Source organism: Alligator sinensis, unplaced genomic scaffold, assembly GCF_000455745.1.
Source record: "Alligator sinensis unplaced genomic scaffold, ASM45574v1 scaffold194_1, whole genome shotgun sequence".
Taxonomy (NCBI): Eukaryota; Metazoa; Chordata; order Crocodylia; family Alligatoridae; genus Alligator; species Alligator sinensis.
The window spans coordinates 3,171,353-3,191,422 of record NW_005841945.1 but is presented as its reverse complement, the minus strand read 5'-3'; the positions used below and the strand labels follow the sequence as shown (position 1 = coordinate 3,191,422).

Here is a 20,070-nt window from a genome sequence, read left to right as displayed (position 1 = left end):
TGCTCATAACAGTATTCAAAGTGGAAGGCTTAGTAAGAAAATACAGATCATGAGTACAGCCAAAATATCTTTTACAGGCGAATTATTCCCCGCCCCCGCCAAATTCCCTATAGAATCTTATTAGGCCTTTTTGCCTCAATATTTTCTTACCATACCCCAGTTTCTCTCTCCTGTGTTCTTGCTTCAGAGGATTTGATAACCCAAGAACATCTAGTATCTCTGTGTCTGTAACAGCGTTCCCTCTAAGCTGCATGGTGTGTGCAGCTCCGCAGGCACACCTGACAGCACATGATGTGCACACCCGCACGGCTGTGCACACCACACAGCTTAGAGGGAACGCTGGTCTGTACTTTACAAATCTGCTTAATTTGAGTCTTCAACATCACTGTGCTTCTATAGCTGAAGGCGTAGTTTGGTTATCACTGTATGGAAAGAATTAAATTATACTGTCATCAAATCAGAAAGTCATGATTTACATAACATGGACATTTTTGTTTTGTTTTGTTTTCATGATGGAAGATGTTTTTTAGTTGCCATCAGAAACATCCTTCCAAAATATGCTTCCAAAAACATGCAGGTACTTAATGGATAGCTAAACTGCAAAGCTTTTAAAACATGTTTTCAACCCCTAGAACATCCTTTAAGCTGTCCATCCCTATTACTGTGAATAATAACACAGCTTCCCCCCTTATGTTTTGGGGAGCTACAAAGACCAAATACTTACAGACATTTTTTAGAACCAAATGAACCAAGCCCTTTAAGACTAAGTATATATGTTGGCGCTATTTCTCCCTTCCTCTATCCAAACATACTTAAATACATTCTAGAAATGTTGCTCTCACTCTATGCCAGGCTTTTACATTTCAGAAAAGTTTAGGATAAGACATAGGCGAAAAAGTTATTCTTGCTTAATCTACTTTTTCATAGCAGGTTGTGTCTGGACCTTCCACACATCATGCAGAAAGTTTCCCCTCCAGCAATGATTCTATCATCTGCTTGGCTGATGCTATCTGGTGGCTTAAAATTTTAAACTCAAAGCAACAAAGCAAAATATCTACTTTCAAGTGACTTTGCTAAATACATCAGAGATTAACATTGTTGCTTGTCCTAGGGTATGCGCACACATTTGCCATACCCATTCTATGATCATTAGGTGAGAGACAGACCCCCCCCCTCCCCCAGCCTGTGTCTCACCCATTGACTCGTCAATCTACATTTTCACTGACTACCTGTCTTGTATGCATACCAGCCCAGCTACAGGCACCATGGAATCATTTACACTTTAGATTATGTCTAGCAATTCAGTTTATCTCAGCGTGGCATTGGGTATTTTGATGCTCCTTTCACACTGCTTAAAAATCTTTAATGGAAGTGCCTGACTATTTCTTAACACCATTCAAGATTATACTGACAGCTTTAAAACATAACACTCACATTTGGAGGGACATAACTCCAATCTTGCATCCTAAATGATAAGGCTGAAAATTCAGGACCTATATTCTCAGTGCAGTATAATCTGTGGTTCATCTTATTTGAGATTCCATTTACCCAAGTTTTTGTATCATGTGACTTTACAGGACCAATGGAGAAAAATGTGTGTGAATCTTAGGGTCTAAAGTGAGTAATTATGTACTGGGCATGTCTACATGTGCATTAATGTGCTTTAGTTAATGTGCATTAAATCTAGTACCTCCATTGTGAAGTACTAGGAAAATGTGCATTAGCCTGTCTTAATGGTCATTAACTAAAGAGCATGGGGTGCCTATGCACAAGCAGGGAGGCTGCTCCGATGCACTAGAATTTGAACACATCAGAGCAGACTCTGTTAATCAAGTCTGTTGGAGCGTGGCAATTACCATGCTTCAGCAGCCTCCCACATTTGATGAGCTTTAGATAAACACCCGCCTCCCACATTTGATGAGCTTTAGATAAACCCCCCTCCCTCCATTTTGAAGTGCAGGGACACTGGTATATGAGACGTTCCAGGTGCTTTAATAGAGTGGCTCTCAAACATTAAAATAAACTAATGTGTATTAAAGTGCATGTGTAGACGCACCCACTATTGAGAAATGTAGTGACAGACTAGTAATATCCAAAAGACTAGACTGGGGTAATGGAGAAAGTTAATGTTTCCTTTTTGCTTCATGGAAATCTCTCCTCCATCTAGTTTTTATACATCATCCTCTATAATTGTAGTAATTTACCTTATACTTCTCCAGGGCTGGAGGAAGAGTGAGGGGGTGGGGGGGACGAGACAATTGTGGTCCATATTACAGTTGGCTGAAGATCAACAATCCCATTTAGTGACACGATTCAAGATTTTTCAAATGTATTTTATTAATCATTTGGCCAACACCCCCGGCCAACAAAAACCAACAAAAAAACCTTTCAAACATTTTCTCAGATCATAACTGTGTCAAAGCAATTGGGGGTTTTCTTTGAGTCTCTTTCTCTCTTGTTAACTAAATTGTTTATGCTGGATCTCAGGAACTTTTTCTGTCAGAACATTTTGATTGATATACTGATATATTTCCAATAAGTGTTTTGGCTTTGATAAAAGAGTATATTTTGATGGAAAAAAAAATTGTGTAAAATCTTCTGGCCACCGTTAATTCATATATTTTCTTTCTTACTGTCCAGAAGTTGGTTTTGCTGTGTAAAATGTAGCTAGCTCCTTTTCCTGCAGATAAGTTTATGGTATCCGCAAATACGTTTTGTTCATGAAGACCAAAATCTGATCCTGAAGAAGGGCCCTGTGCATCACACTACAGTAATATTCCCATCAACCTTGTAAATCATGCATACTCACGATTTATGTGCTCACTGTCCACTTAATAAATGGCTCAGTTGATACATAAGATAACAGTAGCAGGGAAACAAATCTCCCAGTGAGAATAATACCAAGATACTCCATTTCAAAACAGCTGCCAGTGTATGAGTTTTGCACTTATTATGTGGCTGTTGATAGTTGAAAAGCCCAGAGAGGGAGAACATGACTCACCTACAATATGTTGTTTTCTTTTGCAGGAAAAAGCCCAACATTTACAGAAGGTTCTTATTTCCCAAGCAGATAAATCCACACAGACTGAACTTGTAGGCCATGATGTAAGTAGCTGTATTAAACAGTATTTTTTTTATCATCTTTTATTGGTTTTCAGACTTCTGTCTGTTTATTTGCCTGTGCTACTGTTGTGTCCATGCATTGATTTAATAGGATTTAGTAGAACACTGTTCATCTCTTGCTTGTAAATGATTCTCAAATGCCTTCTGCAATAGAAAAAGATAATTGCAGCTACCTGTCAGCATACCGATATCCTATTAATTGCTGTTTTACCAACAGCTCCAATATATTCTCCAGAGTTGGAATAGCCACAAACAAATGGGGGATACCTATTAGTAGATTGTGATTTCTTTTTTTGGTATTAAAAAGGTGTTTATTTGCTTATTAACAACTTAAGTTATTGTTTGTAATTACCTGAGAACAAGCAAATCATCTTTATGCTCTAGCACTATAATAAGAGATGCAACTTTTCCAAATACTTATGTATTGTGAGTAAACTAATTAAAAATTAGAATTTTTATCTTTGTGCATTAATACCATCTATATACTCAGTAAAACTACAGAAACATGATTATCAAACATGACTGTCAATAAGAGCGCTATTTCTGTAGTACATGTGTACTCTGCCAAAAGTCTTTCTTTGTGAGTTTGGATAATTTTATGCCTGACTGTGTATGGATAAAGAATCTTCAAATCATGAATCTTGACTTAAGTGCATCCCAACTTTTTATTTGTGTTTTTTTGGGTTTTTTGTAATGTAAGAGTTTCTTACCATACTTATGTTTGAAGGTTGCTGTACCAAGTAAGGCTTTGATTATATCATGAGGTACATGAATGTGGTTCTGTTGTGTTCAGTAGTCTGTCTATGTACTATTGATGGGACTATTTGGGGTCTAACTAGTGTCTTAAAAACCTCAGGTGAGGTATGCTTCTCATGGAAAATCTTTACTTTTCAATTTGAAGTGTGTACAAAGAAAACAGTTTAGCAGTTTATATAAATGAATAACCCCCAGCCTAATTCAGAAGTGTTCTTATTTGAGAAAGTATTTAAGTTTGTTAGTACTTACATGTCTTTCTAAGTGAGCATGAAATAGAGTGCATGCTAAAATGCTTTCCTGAATGATGACAAACTTTTTTAAGAGTGTAGACACATTTAACATTGTTTTAAACAACAAGGTTTGTTGTTTGTTCTTGTACATCTCACACTGGAATAAAGTTTTAACTTTTTGTTCCTTACATTTGCCCTGGTTTGTTTTTGCGTATTGGTAGCAATATCTGCAACCTGTTTTGCAATATTCCTCTGCATAATTGTGAAATGATTAGAAAGCTTTTGGGAAATGTTGCAAATGTAAGGAAAACCTGTTTAAATGCTTGAGTACTCTGGGAATGTACCAAATGCACCCATCAAGATGGCTTTCATATTGCTTGAGCGCTGGTACACATATTGCCTCTCTGTGTTGGAGGAAATTAGCCCTTAGCCCCAAGAGAGGACTCTATCATCCAGAATTTTAAACTTGACATACTTTCTCTTGCATAAGTGAATAGTCTCATTTCTGTGCTATGACTGCATATTTAGACAAATTTTATTTGTATTTGGAACCTCAAGCCACAACTGATCCATCCTGGCATCTGCCAGTTTTCTTTAATATTTAGTTGCCATGGAAAGGTTGCCCTTTTATAATCTGGAGGTTACAGTGGACCATAAGCTGAATATGAGCCAACAGTATAAACTTGTGGGAAAAAACCCAACAGCATTCTGGGTTGTATTAATAGGAGTGTCACTTGCAAATCAAAGGAAGTGATTTTCCCTCTCTATTTAGCACTGATGAAGCCACACTTGGAGCACTGTGTCCAGTTTTAGGTCCCACACTTCAAGAATGACATGGACAGTTTGGAAAGAGGCCAGTGCAGGGTGACAAAAATGATTAGGAGCCTGGGAGGTGAGATTTATGAGGAAAGGCTGAAAGAACTAGGGTCATTTAGCCTGGCAAAGAGAAGACTGAGGCAGGATTTGATAATTGTCTTCAAATACCTGAAGGATGAGAGAGGATGGAGATGGGCTTTTCTCTATGGCGAGGACTAGGAGCAGTGGCCTTAAGTTTCAGCAGGGGAAATAGAGATTAAGAGGAACTTTCTGATTGTGGTAGTGGTCAGGAATTGGAACAGACTTCCTAGAGAATTTGTGGAATCTGTATGCTTGGAAAGTTTCAAAAGCATGTTAGACAGACATTTGGCTAGGGTAGTTTAGTTAGAGATTATTCTGTAGGAGGCTGTACTAGATGACCTTGTGAGGTGCCTTCCAGCCCTAATTTCCTGTGCTCCCAAGTCATTGTCCATCTCAGTAGAATTGAAACAGTTCTCCCCACTTTCCCGATTTACTTGCACAGAGATAAACATTAGGAAAAATGAGGACATGTTGAAATTCCCTCATAATCATATAGTTCCGTACATTACTTTTTTTGCTTTCCCTTTGAAGATAGCACCCTGTATTCAAGGGAATATGCTGTTGGGAGGGAAAATAAATGTTTATTTCTAGGGGCTTCATTGATAAGTTGAGTGTCTTAGGGCACATTTACATGAGATGCGTTAATGCACATTAGCTTAATTTAATGCACATTATGGGCATGTGTCTACATGTGCCCACCCTTAATGCGCATTAAAATGGTAAAATTAAGCTAATCACAACTACATTTGATGCCTGCAAATGCAGGCATCAAATTTAGGCATGGTTACTTAAAGTGCACTAATGCACATGTAGACATGATCCAGCACTAACTTTATTGCCGGGTCTGCCCAGCCACTAGAGGCACATGGCAGGGCTGCAGGGTCTAGGCGCTAACTTCAGTGCCAAGTGCACTAACTTTAGTGCCAAGTCCCTGAACATGTAGACACTTGCCAAAAATTGCTTAGTGTGCATTAACTTAATGCACATTTAATTTAGTCATGTACATGTAGACATGCCCTTAATGCATCAAAGAAAGCAACACTTCTTTACTATGCTGTATCTCTCAGGGTCAGACCATATTGCTTCTGAATCACATTCTGCTTCATTTAATCAGTATTAACCTTCATGACACATCTTTTCATTTCATTGTCAGTAAAGAGCATATTTGTAATGTGAGGAGTTATTGTAAGCTAGATGAAATAAATTTTAATCACTTTCTATAAATATGTTTTAAGGGGATGCAGGTTGAAATAATAGTTCAGCAGCATCAATTTTCCTTCCTCCAGGATTGAAGCCCTTAGGCAAAGTTTAGTGGCAGTGATGTACACTGCCTTTGAAAGAAGCAAGCTAAGTACAAAGATGTTACTGAGTGCCCATTCCACACCTCTTTATCCACAATGAGTTAGTTGTTGGATCAGGTCCACAACTATTAGTAAGGGATTTTTTAGATTAATTCACAGTGATGGGGAAGAAGACATTTGCTTGGAATTATAAGCAACTACAAAAATTGAGTTGGAATGCTTGTGTGAAATGCAGTACTTTTTCACATGGTTTCAAATGCAGACAAGTTAAAACATGCTTTATTATTGAAGGGACAATGGATCATTACAATGGTATTATATCCTGTGTTAAAGAGTTACTTTTAAGATTCCTAAGGTTATCAGAATAGTATTCCCCTTTTTTTGAACAGTTAGTTAATAATCAAACTAAAGTTATCTCCTTCCCCTTCCCTTTATTATTATTCTGAGCAGCAGTTTCTTAACAGTATTTTGTGCCAGCAAATCTTCAAGATTCCCCATTGTCACATCCCTACTGTGTTATAGCTGGAAACATCAACTGTGTCACCATATGTTTTCTCATATAACTTAATGTGACATGGCAACATAAGCAGATGTGGATTTTTTTTTTATAGGAAACAGTACAGCCACCTGCGTTGATTTGTCTTGTATAGGATCCTTGGGAAAATTGTGGTACACTAAGTAGATGAAGGAGAAAAGTGAAACTGTTTCCCTGCAAAAGTGTGTGTTGACCATCTTGACTAGAATGGAACCAAGACATGGGGAAGTGAAGGGAATATATACAAAGTAGCAGCACACTACCTTTCACAAGATTGTAGTTTACATAATTTGCTTTGTTCATGTATCAAATTTTGTGTCTCTTTACAGGTAATGGTGAAATTGGTTCTTTCCTATTGAAGTCAGTTGTGATATACATACATATTTCACAGTATGAAATAATATTGACCAGAATGTAACCTTATTTAAGAGTCTTTGGGCACATCTGCAGGTGCTATTAAGGCAAAGCGATAAACTCTGATGCTTATTGCATCAGAGTTTATTGCCACCAGGCACTGCATTTACACGTGCACCTAGGACTGCAGGAAATTGAGGGTTGGAGCAGCCCTGGCTGGCAGGGAGCCCAGGGAGTCAGCCTGCCAGCTCAGGGCTTCTCCAACCTTGCTCACCATGCTATGGAGGGGCTGGCCTGGGATACAAGAAGTAATGTGGGGCTAGCCAGCTGCCCCAGCCAGCCGTGTCAACATCTACACATGCTCAGCTGCAGAGTAAAAAACTCCACAGCAGGACAGTACTTGTTACTACAAGTATTACCCTACTGCAGAATTAGTTCATTTCCTGCAGCCTATTAGTTAGTTTCCTGTATGCCTTTGAATACGAATGTGTGTATATATAATTGTGAAACAAAAATCAAAAGTCTGGTATGGATGTAACTGAAGGGGAAAGGAAGTGGGAAAGAGAATAAAGAAGCTGTTCTGTTGAAGAGGTCATGCTGATTGCCAAGTTTAGGGATGGTGACCAAAAGTTTGAATGCAGTTTTTCTTGTTCTCTTGAAATTTACTGTGTGGATATCACCATCATACATGGGACATAATTAGGGTTACATTCTTAATATCTATAACAATCACTGAGGTCTATTTTTATTGAGTCATGTGTGATCAAAAACAATTGCAGTTACTTGGTAAAAGTTGGTGGACATTTCTATTCTTTTTCTCCCATCCAGAATCAGTGCCAAAAGGCACTATTTCTGTGCAAACAAGCAAAAAAGATATAAAGGACATACCTATGAACTAGAAGCAAAAATAAATTTTGCTCCCCTACCCCACTCCTGAGGTTCTTTTAAAACAAAATTAATGTTCAATGTTTAATTTCTTTTCTTTATTAATAAAAACACTCCAGTAGAGTATTTCTTAATATCTTCAACACATTTTGTCCTCCATGGCCACATCTACATGGTATGCTGACTGCAGTAGCTTGTTATTACTACACAGGAGCTTGTTATTAGTGCACAGTAGCAACAAGCTACTGCACAGTAGTAATGAGTTACTGCATGGTCAGCATCACCAAAAAGCCATTCAGGGATGTTACTGCGCAGTACCACCAGTTACTGCACAGTCATTTATTATTTATGTATGCAAGTGCTAAATGCCTGCACCGTAACAACCATGCAGTCAACATCTCATGTAGACCTGGCCTTTTAGTGATGTACAGTATCATTGCCTTCAGTGGCTCATGGTAACCACTTTATTCATTGAATAAATGTTATCAAGTTAGCTATGGTGTATGTATGCAAACATGGAGGGGAGGGATAGTAATTAAAAAAGGAAAACAGGATAGCCTGAAAAAGTTTAGAAGGTTCCACAAAAAGCCACTTTCTCCTTTCTGCAGCTTGTCAGGAGACCTCAACTTGATGTTAGAGTAAATTATTTCTGCTTTCTAATGCACATAGTAAGAATCATTTTAAAACAAATATGAATCTCAGAAAAGCCAGTGAGCACAACAGATTTTGTGATATGGAAGATTGCTAAATAAATGATGAATGTGTCTTAAATAATCAATGCCAATTTAACCTCCTTCACCTTCCCTTTTCTGCACAGACTTATTTTATTGAGAGATCAAAGAATAATTTCTTATGTGTCAGTTGGGTTATTAAAACAGGATGGAAGATGAATAGATATAGTCAAATAGCAATGTGGCCAATTACAAGATTATATGAAGTGGTAGGGCAGATTCTTCTGATAATGTCTGCTATACAAATAGATGCTTCCAAATAGATGTATGCCTACTGTAAGTACTTTGTAGCCTGACACTGCAAACAGCCTTAGATTAAAATAGTTTTTTTTAATAAATATTCAAATCATTGTAATGAAGCTCTGAAACTCTGTGGGCACAGACAGAAGAGCAGCTCCCTGTTGTAACTCATGGCATTTTGCAGGAAGCACCATGAGTTACAAAGATCCCCCAGATTCAACAGAAGTTTGCTGTTGGGCCCTAGGGGTTGGGTAATCCCCTGCCAGCCCCAGCACTATTTTCAGAAGGGTGGGGGTGGTTAAGGGAGCAGAAGGAGTTCATTCTGTGGGGTTCTTAGGGTTAGGACTTTTATTTTGTACTATGTTTTGTACTATTTGAAATAGCACTCTTAAGAGCAGTCATGGTTTTGTCTCCCCATGTATGTGTTAAACTAGGGTGCTCAATTCCTGGCCCATAGGCTGATCTGGCCCATGAAGCACTGTCACCCAGCCCACTAGGCTCCAGAAATTTTGGAGCATGGGAGTAGTGGCAGCATGACTTATTGCTTTCTTGCTGTTAATTTTCCACACCCATGAGTAACCCCAGGGGTCAGATAGCATGACTCTGCATGCCACCTCTCACACTTCTGAGTCAGGCAATGTGGGATCAGGTTAGCACACCTGTGCAACATGGGATCCAGCCTGTGAGCTGACACTGTGCCACTCACCTGATCCTGTGGAGTTGGATGGTTGGGCACCACTGCTCTAAACTGAAGCTTATAGTGATGTTTATATCTTTAAATTAACATTTTTCCTTTATATTTGTTTCAATGAAGGTAAAACTATAACTGAAAGACATATCTAGCATTTAATAAAGTAATTGGAGAAATTTTCCATTTACTTTATTGCAGGTTTGTCCTTTTATTTCCAGTCATACTGACACTAAACCACCATAATCTTAGTAAGGGATCTGCTCTTTTATTACTGCCAGTGTGCTGTAATATTTGCTTTACTCTGGAGCGGTAGACAAGAGATGTTTAACCTATTGACAGACACAAGCTTTATGTTCACACAACAGCAAAGGTAATTCTTCTATCTACAGTGGCTTTTTTATGTCGCTCTACATTTTTCCCTCCCAAGAAAATAATCTCTGGGGAGGAGAGAAGAAAAATATGAGGTTCATCAGGGGGAGTTTTCTTCTGTTGTTGCTGACAAGGAAGACAGTTTCAGATGGACTTACGAGACAAAGTGTTGCATCTAAAATATATGCATAATGAAGGCAGGAGAAGGAAAGAATCTGTCCCACAATGTCTTTTGTGTAAAAGTAATTAATACTTAAGGCTCTATCCAAGTTAATTGTTTAGAAAGAGGGATCAGATAGGAGGAATTATTTCTAGATAATACAGACAAAATATTTTAAACACATTTCTTTCTTTTTTCTTTCTTTTGCAGGTGTACTTGCCTTCAAAAAAATTGGCCCTATACATTTAGGCCTATAATTTTCTTTGTAAAGCACTTAAATGCTGACCTTTCTTTTTTCTATATTGATGTCAATAAGTGTTTTACCATTGACTTAATCAGAATTACAGCAATACTGAATATATATATTTTAAAAATCATTTTTTGGATGACATCCAGAGATAGCAGTCTCTGATTCGGAATGCTATAAATCCTTGATCCACTTGTACATTCTGGCATTTATTTCCATGAGGTATTCTGTATACACATATTTGTAAAATATTTTTAAAATGTGTGCATACACACATGCACGCACACATACATTAGAAATAGAAGTTTAAAACTACAGGCTTGTGGGATTTTTCACCCTAATATTACCTGAAATGAATGGAAAATGCACTATGGAAAGATGAGTAGAGGTCTTTCAGTATTTCATAGAAAATAAAATACATGTTTTTTTAAAAAGGCAGTGAGTAAGGAAGCTACTTCTAAGAGAAATCTTACACTGTACTCTACTTCATATGTGGGATCTGATCTTGCAATTCAGATATACGAAAAGCAGTTTATTTTAAAACTGAGTGTTATCCATGCAGATGTATAACAACCAGGTGTTGAATTTGGGGCTTGTATGAAGGCCATTTTAGCATATCTGTTTATTGAGTCCTGATTATGACCAGGGATCCTGGTTTTCTCTGATTTTTAAAAAAGTCCCCAATTTTTGGTTAGAAAAAGTAACCCCAAATCCACATTTTTCCATGACTAAATATATATTAATGGTGTTTCTTTTAAATCATGGGGAAATGTGGATTTGGGGTTACTTTTTTTTGAAAATTGGGGATTTTTTTAAATCAGAGAAAACCAGGATCCTTGATTATGACTCCAACTGTTCGATACATCTGTAGCTCTCCCTGAGGATGCCTGCTAGAAGACTGCATATAAATATAGATGTGGTTTTTAATGTTTTACTTTTTTATTGTAAACTTTTAATAATTCACAAGGTAAAAGAACAGTTGTGATTCAGTAGTTCTACTTTATTCAGGGTACTGGGACAGATGGGTTTTGGGTGCATACCTAATGTATCTAAACTAACATGACTGTCTCTAATGGAATGTTTACCACCTCTGCTAAGTTAGAGTGGGTTTTTTATTACTGTTATGAAGATTAATGTACGTATGATGGTTTCATTTGGCTTGTTCTGTTTTTTATTTGTTTATGTGATTTTGGGTAAGTATTTTGGTGGAACTTTGTGTATAAACAGAAAGTATATTAAAACTATAGCACTGCTGAGATTTCATTTGCTGAAGGGGCAACATATTGCTTGGGATATAATGCAATATTCTTTAAATTGTGGACCAGCTCTTCAGCTGCTGTGGAACTCCACTTACTTACACAAGCTGCAGCTACAGCTGTGTGAGCTTAACTGCATGCACACTTGCAGCTAGGACTTAGTTGACTTTCTGTTTTTTACTTCTTTAATTGGCATATGAAATTACCCCCAGTATGTTGTTATGGTATCACAAGCACTGGGGGAGGGGAGGGGCGTTGTTTTGTTTTGTTTTGTTTTTTAACTCTTAAACCCATCATAAAAATATATCTTGATCAACCCTGTCTCTTTCTTCAGAGGTGTAATTAAAGCAGTTGGCAGCATCTGGCCAGTCAAGTCTCTCTAAAGTTTCTCTAGATTGAGTTTCTATTTGTTATTATTTAGAAAGGAAATGTTTACAACTCACTTTCTGTTACAGGTAATCATTCTTTAAAACTCTTTAGTATTACTGATCTTTAAATATCTCTATCTGATGTGTATAATTTCTGAGTCATTTTACATCTGTAAGTCATTATTTTTATCCCTTTCCCCTTCTACTTGAACCTATATGAAACTGAAGATTCAGTAGCTCTCATTCACCCTTTAAATACTTTAATTGTCTTTCACATCTGGAGACATACGCCTGGGTTTGTCCCTTTGCTAATTTTAACCAATTGTAATTTGATGTTGCTTGTCATCTTTGCTGAAGGGAAACCAAGCACTAGCAAGGAAACGAAGCTGTAAGATAGTATCATGGTAAACAGGGGATAGAGTTAAAAAAATATCATGTTTTGGAGACTTAACAATGAAATATATGGGTGAAAAGAAGTTAGATACTTTAACGACTGTTGCAAGGTAAGGGCAGCTATTAAATTTAGTTTTATAATGTATTTAGATATAACATACTTCCTCTGTGCACATGTCTTCAGTAATTGTCCCCTTTCACCAGTTTTGCATGGTTTCTCGTTACTTCCACCCATGGTTAGTCATCTACTTAAATCACAGTCTTATGGATTTCGTGGAAGCCACAAATCAAGGATTGTCCGCATAATCAACAACAACAACAAAAAACTTAATAAAAATAAAATGCTGGCTGCCCAGTGGGAGCCAGTGGTCCTCGATACTGCTGAGTCTTTCTGGGAGGGGAAGGTACTGGCTGGCAGGGTAACAAAAAGGGCAGCAGAAAAGATGGCTGCCTCCCCCTCGTCCTTCCTCCACCAGTCAGCACTGAGGAGTGTGGCTGCTGAAGGGCAGCTAGCAGTCAAGATAGCCACTGCCCCCTTATCATTTCTCCCCTTCAGGGCCTCTTCACCAATCAGTGCTGAGGGGTGGGGCCACCAGTGCACATCAACAAAATATCTGCAGAATTTGATCTTTATGCCACAGAAACCTGGAAAAAAGTTGGTAAGTCTAACTGTGATTTAAGCAGCCTTTTACCTATAGTGAATACATAGTGTAGTTTACGTGTGTAGATTCATAGAGTTGTTTTTTCCTACTATGAGGGCACATGTGCATATAAGGCAAAGCAATATACATGTGCATATTAGGCAAAGCAATAAACTCGAGCACATATTGCACTGCAGTTTATTGCTTCCGGGCACTGCATTTACACATGCTCCCAAGCCTGCAGCACATTGACCCAGGCCAGAGCAGTCTCTGCTGGTCAGGGACCTGGGGGTCACCTTGCCAACTTGGGGCTGTTCCAACCTGGCTTAACATTCCGTGAAGGGGCTGGCTGGGGCACGAAGGTGCTCCAGTATGAGACTAGGCAGAAGCAGGCAGCCCCTGCACTGAAGCACCCTCATGCCCCAGTCAGCCATGTCAGTGTCTGCACATGCAGTGCTGCACACAATAAACTCTGCAGCAGGGTGGTATTTGTATAATATGAATAGAGCTACACATGTAGACAAAAAGACTTTTCCTGCAAAGCTAGTTAGCTCAGAAGTAAACATATCTTGTAGATGCACCCTGTATGGTTCAACATAAGGCACACAGCAGACTAACTTGATAGGCTGATCATCTTATTCCTCTGATGGTTACCTGTAACTTCCCGTGCCAGTCTGGAGCTCCCTGTTTAGGATATTTTGGTCACCCCGAGCCAACCACGATCCTGTATGCCAACAGTTTGCCCTGGCACCAGTTACCTACCCCAGTGAAGCTTCTCGCCTGACATGTCTTTGATGGAAATTTTTACCTTGGGGACTGCTGTTACTCCCCATTCAGTGGTGTCTAGCTATGGTCACTGGGTAGCACGAGGATCTTAGGGCTCCACCTCCCCTACACCCCACCTAGTGCCAACCTGTTGTTACTTTGGTGTTGCACGGAGGTAGTGTTGTTGTCAGCCATCATCCTCGTCTTCCCTTGTAGGTCTATTGTTGACCTTCTCGGCCCTCTTCACAGTAGGGCTCCCAGGTCTCCTCCTCTAACACGTCAACTCACTCCACTGAGTCAGTGTGCAGGGGCAGCTCCCCACACGGGGGCCACCACCACCCATCTTTCTCTACCTCTCCGCTTCTCCCACAGCCTGCCCTAGGCTGCCAGGGACTTCCTTCCAGTCCTGTCTTTGGACCGGTGCACAGGGCTTTTATTGGTGCTGGCATGTACTTACAAAGTACATCCACGCTGGCACCAGCGTTTTTTCTTTGTCCCGTCTCTGGGCTCCTTCTGGCTGCAGCGTGGGATGCCACTGGGTTGATGGTAAGTTTTGTGGTGCACTGAACCTGCCACCGCCATCCTGCTCCTGCGTCCAAGGGTGCTGGGCTGTTGCCAGCATGGTCATTCTGCCCCTGACAGCGCAGCCATTCTGCCCCCTGCTTCCTGCAGCTCTGCATGCTCTGCTGGTGGTGAAGTGCATGATGCTGCCATGCTCCTGTGGCTCAGGGTCTGGTGATACTGCTGGCGAGTTCAGTGGTGTGGGGCTTTTGCCATTGCCACCAGATCCCTGCAGCTTGGCCTTTCCTTTGCCCCCACTACATTACCACTAAGCAACATCTTAGTGAATCATTTATTCTCATTACTGAGGTCTAGATATATTCATGGATAAGGTATATACAATCTACTGGAATGAAATGGAAATATATCAGGGCATTCTCTCCTTTATACTGTAAAAAAAAAAGGAAAGAAAGAAAGCTTGCAAGCAAGTAAGCAAGCATCTGGCTGTTGCCAGAGAAATTGTCTATAAACTATGTTTTTAATGCTACTGCCCTGCTCCTCTAATGTTTCAGGTATATTCTTAGTCTACAACATATTCATTTTATAAATAATTTAAAATGTGCCCAATGCAAAATTTCTGGATATATAAACAATACCAAAGAACCCTACACAAATCATATTGAACAACAAATTGTCTTTTTGTTTCTTTGTGAATTTGTACACATCTGTTTTGCATGATTGCTTCTTTAAGACTACGGTTCCTCCCTCTCCTCTTTATGTCTAGCCTTTTTAATTGCATTTTAATAATTTATTTTAAAACTGTTCCTATGCATAAGTCTCACTTTGAATGGAAGGTAGGCTTGAGAGGAGTATGAGATTTTTTTTTTCTTTTTAAACGAGTGCCCTCTCACTACCACCATCATATATACTGTCCCATCAAGTTTTATAAGGCAGGAATCCACCAACTGAACTAAGGGCAACTCCATTAGCATCATTATTAAGCTGTTAGGGCATTTATACACATATATTTGTCTGCTCCAATGCACTGGAGATCTGCACATGAGTTAAGGAGCATGGCACTACATTGCATGTGTTTGTATAATTGGCAAAATGTTCATTAGTGCTGAGAAAATGGCAGTGGTACGCTTTTGAACAAAAACACCTTTGATGTGTTTTACTTCAAAAGCACACCACTGCTATTTTCTCAGCACTAACATGCATTTTAAAAGCAGCCAGTGCTGCGGCGCAAACATGCCCTTACTGTACATTTTTCACTGGAGAGGGAAAAAGTTCACATATCCATAATGTTTTACTTGGCAGAAGAATCTTATCCCAAGGCTCTGATGCCTTTAAGAGGTCCACATGCCTGTAGAGGTTATGCCTTTGTAATGACCTCCAACAATAGTCTGTCAGTAGGGATGGAAACTGGTACTTTTAGTATTGAAAACATAAGCCTCTACCACCAAACCATGGTGATCCCAACCTGGGGAAAGCGTAGGGAGCAGAATCTGCTTCATTTACCTTATTTCCAGGGGGACTGGAGCATTGGGGCAAAGTCCCCTGCCTGCCCCTCACATTGGACACCCCTTTGTGAGGAGTAGGAGGTGGCTACTTCTCTGCTTTGCTTCTCATAACCAGGACCCAAGCAGACTGAGCAGTGTGACAAACCTGTTGCTTGCTCTTCACACAGGGGACCTGGTATGTTCCCCTTCTTCCTATTTATGGGAGGGGTGGGAGCAGCTTCCCATGTATCTTCTCCAGATTAGAGTGACCCATTTCTGGAAAGCACGAGAAGCATTTCCTAGGTGCCCAGCTTCTCCTCATCCCAGGAAGAGCCAAACAGTTGGAAAGTATACAGGCCTTTGTTCTCCTTAGAGAAACTCTCCCAGAAGTAACTTCTACCAGGTCAGATATGAGTTATTTTTCTCCAAGAACTGCCATTTTTATTCCAGGAAAAACTGTGTAATATCTGTATACTTGTGGTTTCTACCAGGAGAACTGAATGTCTCCCAGTAGAAATATAACACCTGTACGTGGCCAAAGACTGATCACTACAGCTGTGCAAAACAGCACCATTTCATTTTGACTTCCATTTTACCGTTTCAATGGGACAATGTTTCATTTTGATTGCCATTTCATTTTGAAAGCACTGTTCTGTTTCATTTCATTGAAACTGTTTTGCTGCTTCAACACTCTTTTGATGTTTAGCCCATAGGCTATAATGGGGAAGCATGAAACTGCCTATAACGTTGTCATTGTTCGACAGATTTGGATGAAAAGAGCAGGTTTCATAGCCCTTCCTGAGGGCATGAAGCCTACCAAGTTTCAAGGAGATTGACGTTTAGTTTTCCAGAAATTTCTGCACCTAAGTCTTGAAAGAAAAATGTGTGTCACTTGTAAGTGTGAAGGCACAGGGGGGTGAAAGACACAGGAGCCCCTGCTGAGGCCATGAAGCCTGACAGCTTTCAAGGAGATACGTGCAGGGTTTTCTGGGAAACTGCACCTCAACCTGCTGATAAGCAAAACTCATGTCGTGTGTGTGTTACGGCACAGCAGGGTGAAAACTGCAGGGATGGTAGCCCCTACTGAGGTCATGAACCCTGCCAGGTTTCAAGGAGATAGGTGCAGGTATTTCTGGAAAACTGCACCTCAAGCTACTGACAAGCAAAACTCGTGTGTTAGGGCATGTCCTCACTGGTGCTGGGGCCTCTACATGACACGGTAGTGTGTCCCAATGAGGGCTCCTCCGCCCTTGCACCCCCACCCAGTCCACCACTTTAACTAGCAACAGGTATAAAATAAGTGAGTGAGCACTAGCACAATAGCACCAGCAGCATCTCCAGCAGCCAAACTGTGACACAGCCCTTCTTTTGTCTCCTGCAGGAGCTTCTTCTCCAGTGTGTGTGTTAAGGCTCTCCCTCTCTGTGTCCTTCCCCCCTCTTTCCCCTTGCTCTCCTTACTTTCTGTTTCCTTGCAGGCAAGGCCAGCTTTAGCTTTGAAGCACGAAACGTTTCAAAACTTTCAAAATGTTTTGACTGCCCTCGTTTTGTTTTGAGGCTGTTTTAAAGCCCTTTGTTTCATTTCAATTTTGCTGTTTCAAGATGAAACAAAACAGCCAGCAAAAATGTGCACAGCCCTATTGATCACCATTCTGTTCCACAATGCTTTCTTAGAAGTATGAACTTGGAGGGGCGGCGGGTATTTTTTTAGTCATCGTTACTTGTTAATCTGTAGATCTCCCTGTTGCAGGCAATATTCTTCCAATTTTGGTAATATCTGTCTTCTCCTTCCAACTCTGTGTGGCTGAAAAAGAATGTTACTCTTCTGTTTTTGTTGGCCTATCTGTTTTGTAAATCTGAATAAAGTCCTCTTTCTTTTGTTTTGGCTGCTTTCTACTAACTTGATGCTTGGTATGAAGGCTTTTATTATATTATTGCATTACCTTGTTTCTTATAAAGGGATGCTGCCACTTGGTTCAGAACAGCTTCAATGAGTTACATTTTAGTGTCAAGCAGGTGGGCAAGGGCTTCTGTATTTTATTTATCTATCTATTTATTTATTTTACATTCTCTACTTTGTTACTCAAACACTTGAGGACATTGAATTTAGGACTCTGTGATATTTTTGTTCTGTTCCTAAAAAGTCATCCTCATTTTGGAATGGGGGGATTGGGGGAGATCACCAATTTATCAGTCATTTTTGGCATGGCTCAGAACAGTAGTAGTGAAACAATAAGATAAAGCCATGTTGCACTCTTTTCCATTAAAAACAATTGTGTTTGTCAAATGGAAAAGGTAAAAGCCAGCAGGAAAAAAGGAGTTAATTGCAAGTGCCTAACATGGGATTATAAGCAAATGAACACCAGTTTTAAGAAAATATATATGGTAAGTCTAAGGGAAAATTCTCAGATGTGTATTCATTATGTAGTTTGTGCTTCACCCTAAGGTCCCAATCCTGATGCTGAATTACTTTCACTGGAATGCCAAAGGGAGTGGAAGGAGCCCACTTGAATACATAAGTGGTTGGAACCTTACCGACACAATCCATATATCTCCACTGGTTTTCAAATGAGTACAGTTGGAAGCTTTTATTTTCCTTTTTATATTAATAGGAACAAAAATATCTAAAGTATTTTCTTGTTGTGTTTAGGTTATTGGTAGGATTCCCTAATACATGGGAGTGTCTACATGAGATGCTATGTCGCCATACTAATGAACTACAGTGATGTAGCATCTAAAAATAACTGTGTACCGCCAGGACTGCACAGTACTGAGAGGTACTGCACAGTCATTTAGTACTATGCCAAAGCAAGTACTAACTGGCTGTGCAGTACCACATGCGCTGTTAGGGGCATCGTAGATGCGCCCCATGAAGCTCAGGCAGAAATAAGAGATAGGAGAAAGGCCTTTCTCATGTTTATTTCTTCACTCTGATCTCTTCCCAACACAAATCTCGCATTTTGTGTGTCACTCTCTGAAGTTTGGTATCCATGATCATGATCATTATTACAATTTTGTTTGTTAAACTTACCATTGCTTTTAAATCATCTTTATTATAACATGGTAAGTATTTGTTTGGCAATGTGTCAGAATATTACTGGATTGTATTTTATTTTAAGATTATTTTATTTGTGTTACCATCAAATATATGTCCTTTAATTTTTAAGATTTCATTTTATGTTCTTTTTTTCTTTTTCTTTTTTTTTAAGGCCCTGTGGAATTCTCCATATACTGAAGGTTCAGTTTACAAACCCATCAGCATCTCATTGGTTCCGTCATTATTAAATTAAAAAACAACATCTGGACATTCTGCATTTATGGATTTAAATTAAACTCTGTTGAAAATGCCATGAAACTCATTTTACCAGTACTTCCCATGTTTCCCCAACTTAATGAAATTTTATTTCATAATCTTTGCATTATCAAAAAGATCACAAGTATTCTTGAAAATAGTATCTATCTTATCAAATAAATTTATCAGTAAGTTATTTTCAGTAAGTTATCAAGAAAATGTTCATTATTGATAATAAAAATTATTCTTGACATCTGTGTATACTTCTTATCTTTGGCAAACCCAGTATAACTAATGCGATTATGTTCCATTGACCCTTTTGTCTCTGAGTTTATAAATATATATTTTAAAAACCAGAAGTTTATGAAAATGACCCATTAATTTGGACAAGCTTTACTTTCTATCTTGCAGTGATAACAGGCTTTGCATTATCAGTGCACATAAGATCAAGTCATTTCAATATATGGTGAATTAAATGAATATCCATTTTGTTAAACTAAGCATTGTTTTACAAATGTTAGACCAAATTCTGGTCACATTTATTGTTGCATGAAAACTGAGATCAGAATTTGTGCATTTGTGTCTTGTAGACCTAATCCTAGAGTGTAGATTACTTTCCACTTTTTTTATTTCTCAAAAGGGTTCCTGTTTGGAAGGACATCTTATAAGCGTCTTCTGCCACACAAAGAGACTGAACACTGTATTCAGAGGCCATAATTGCATAGATGATCATTTTTTTTAAAAGTGTAAATTGAGAAAGGTGCCTGGCTTAAAAAAACAAAACAAAAGACAAAAACAAAAACCCTTCCCCGAAGTTTGGGTATATTAGCCAAGAA

The 20,070-nt window shown here is 39.1% G+C and overlaps 1 protein-coding gene across 1 annotated transcript in view; it reads left to right on the top strand.

Annotated features, from left to right (window-relative positions):
- The window catches only part of LOC102386334 (serine-rich coiled-coil domain-containing protein 1-like), a 361,000-nt gene extending 341,611 nt beyond the window's left edge, over nt 1–19,389 (top strand). The window contains exons 4-5 of the mRNA XM_025199483.1: nt 3,028–3,105; nt 19,152–19,389. Of these exons, the coding sequence (XP_025055268.1) occupies nt 3,028–3,105; nt 19,152–19,232 (159 nt within the window). The 3' untranslated portion in view covers nt 19,233–19,389. The remainder of the gene's footprint in view (nt 1–3,027; nt 3,106–19,151) is intronic.
- The last annotated feature ends 681 nt before the right edge of the window (nt 19,390–20,070 follow it).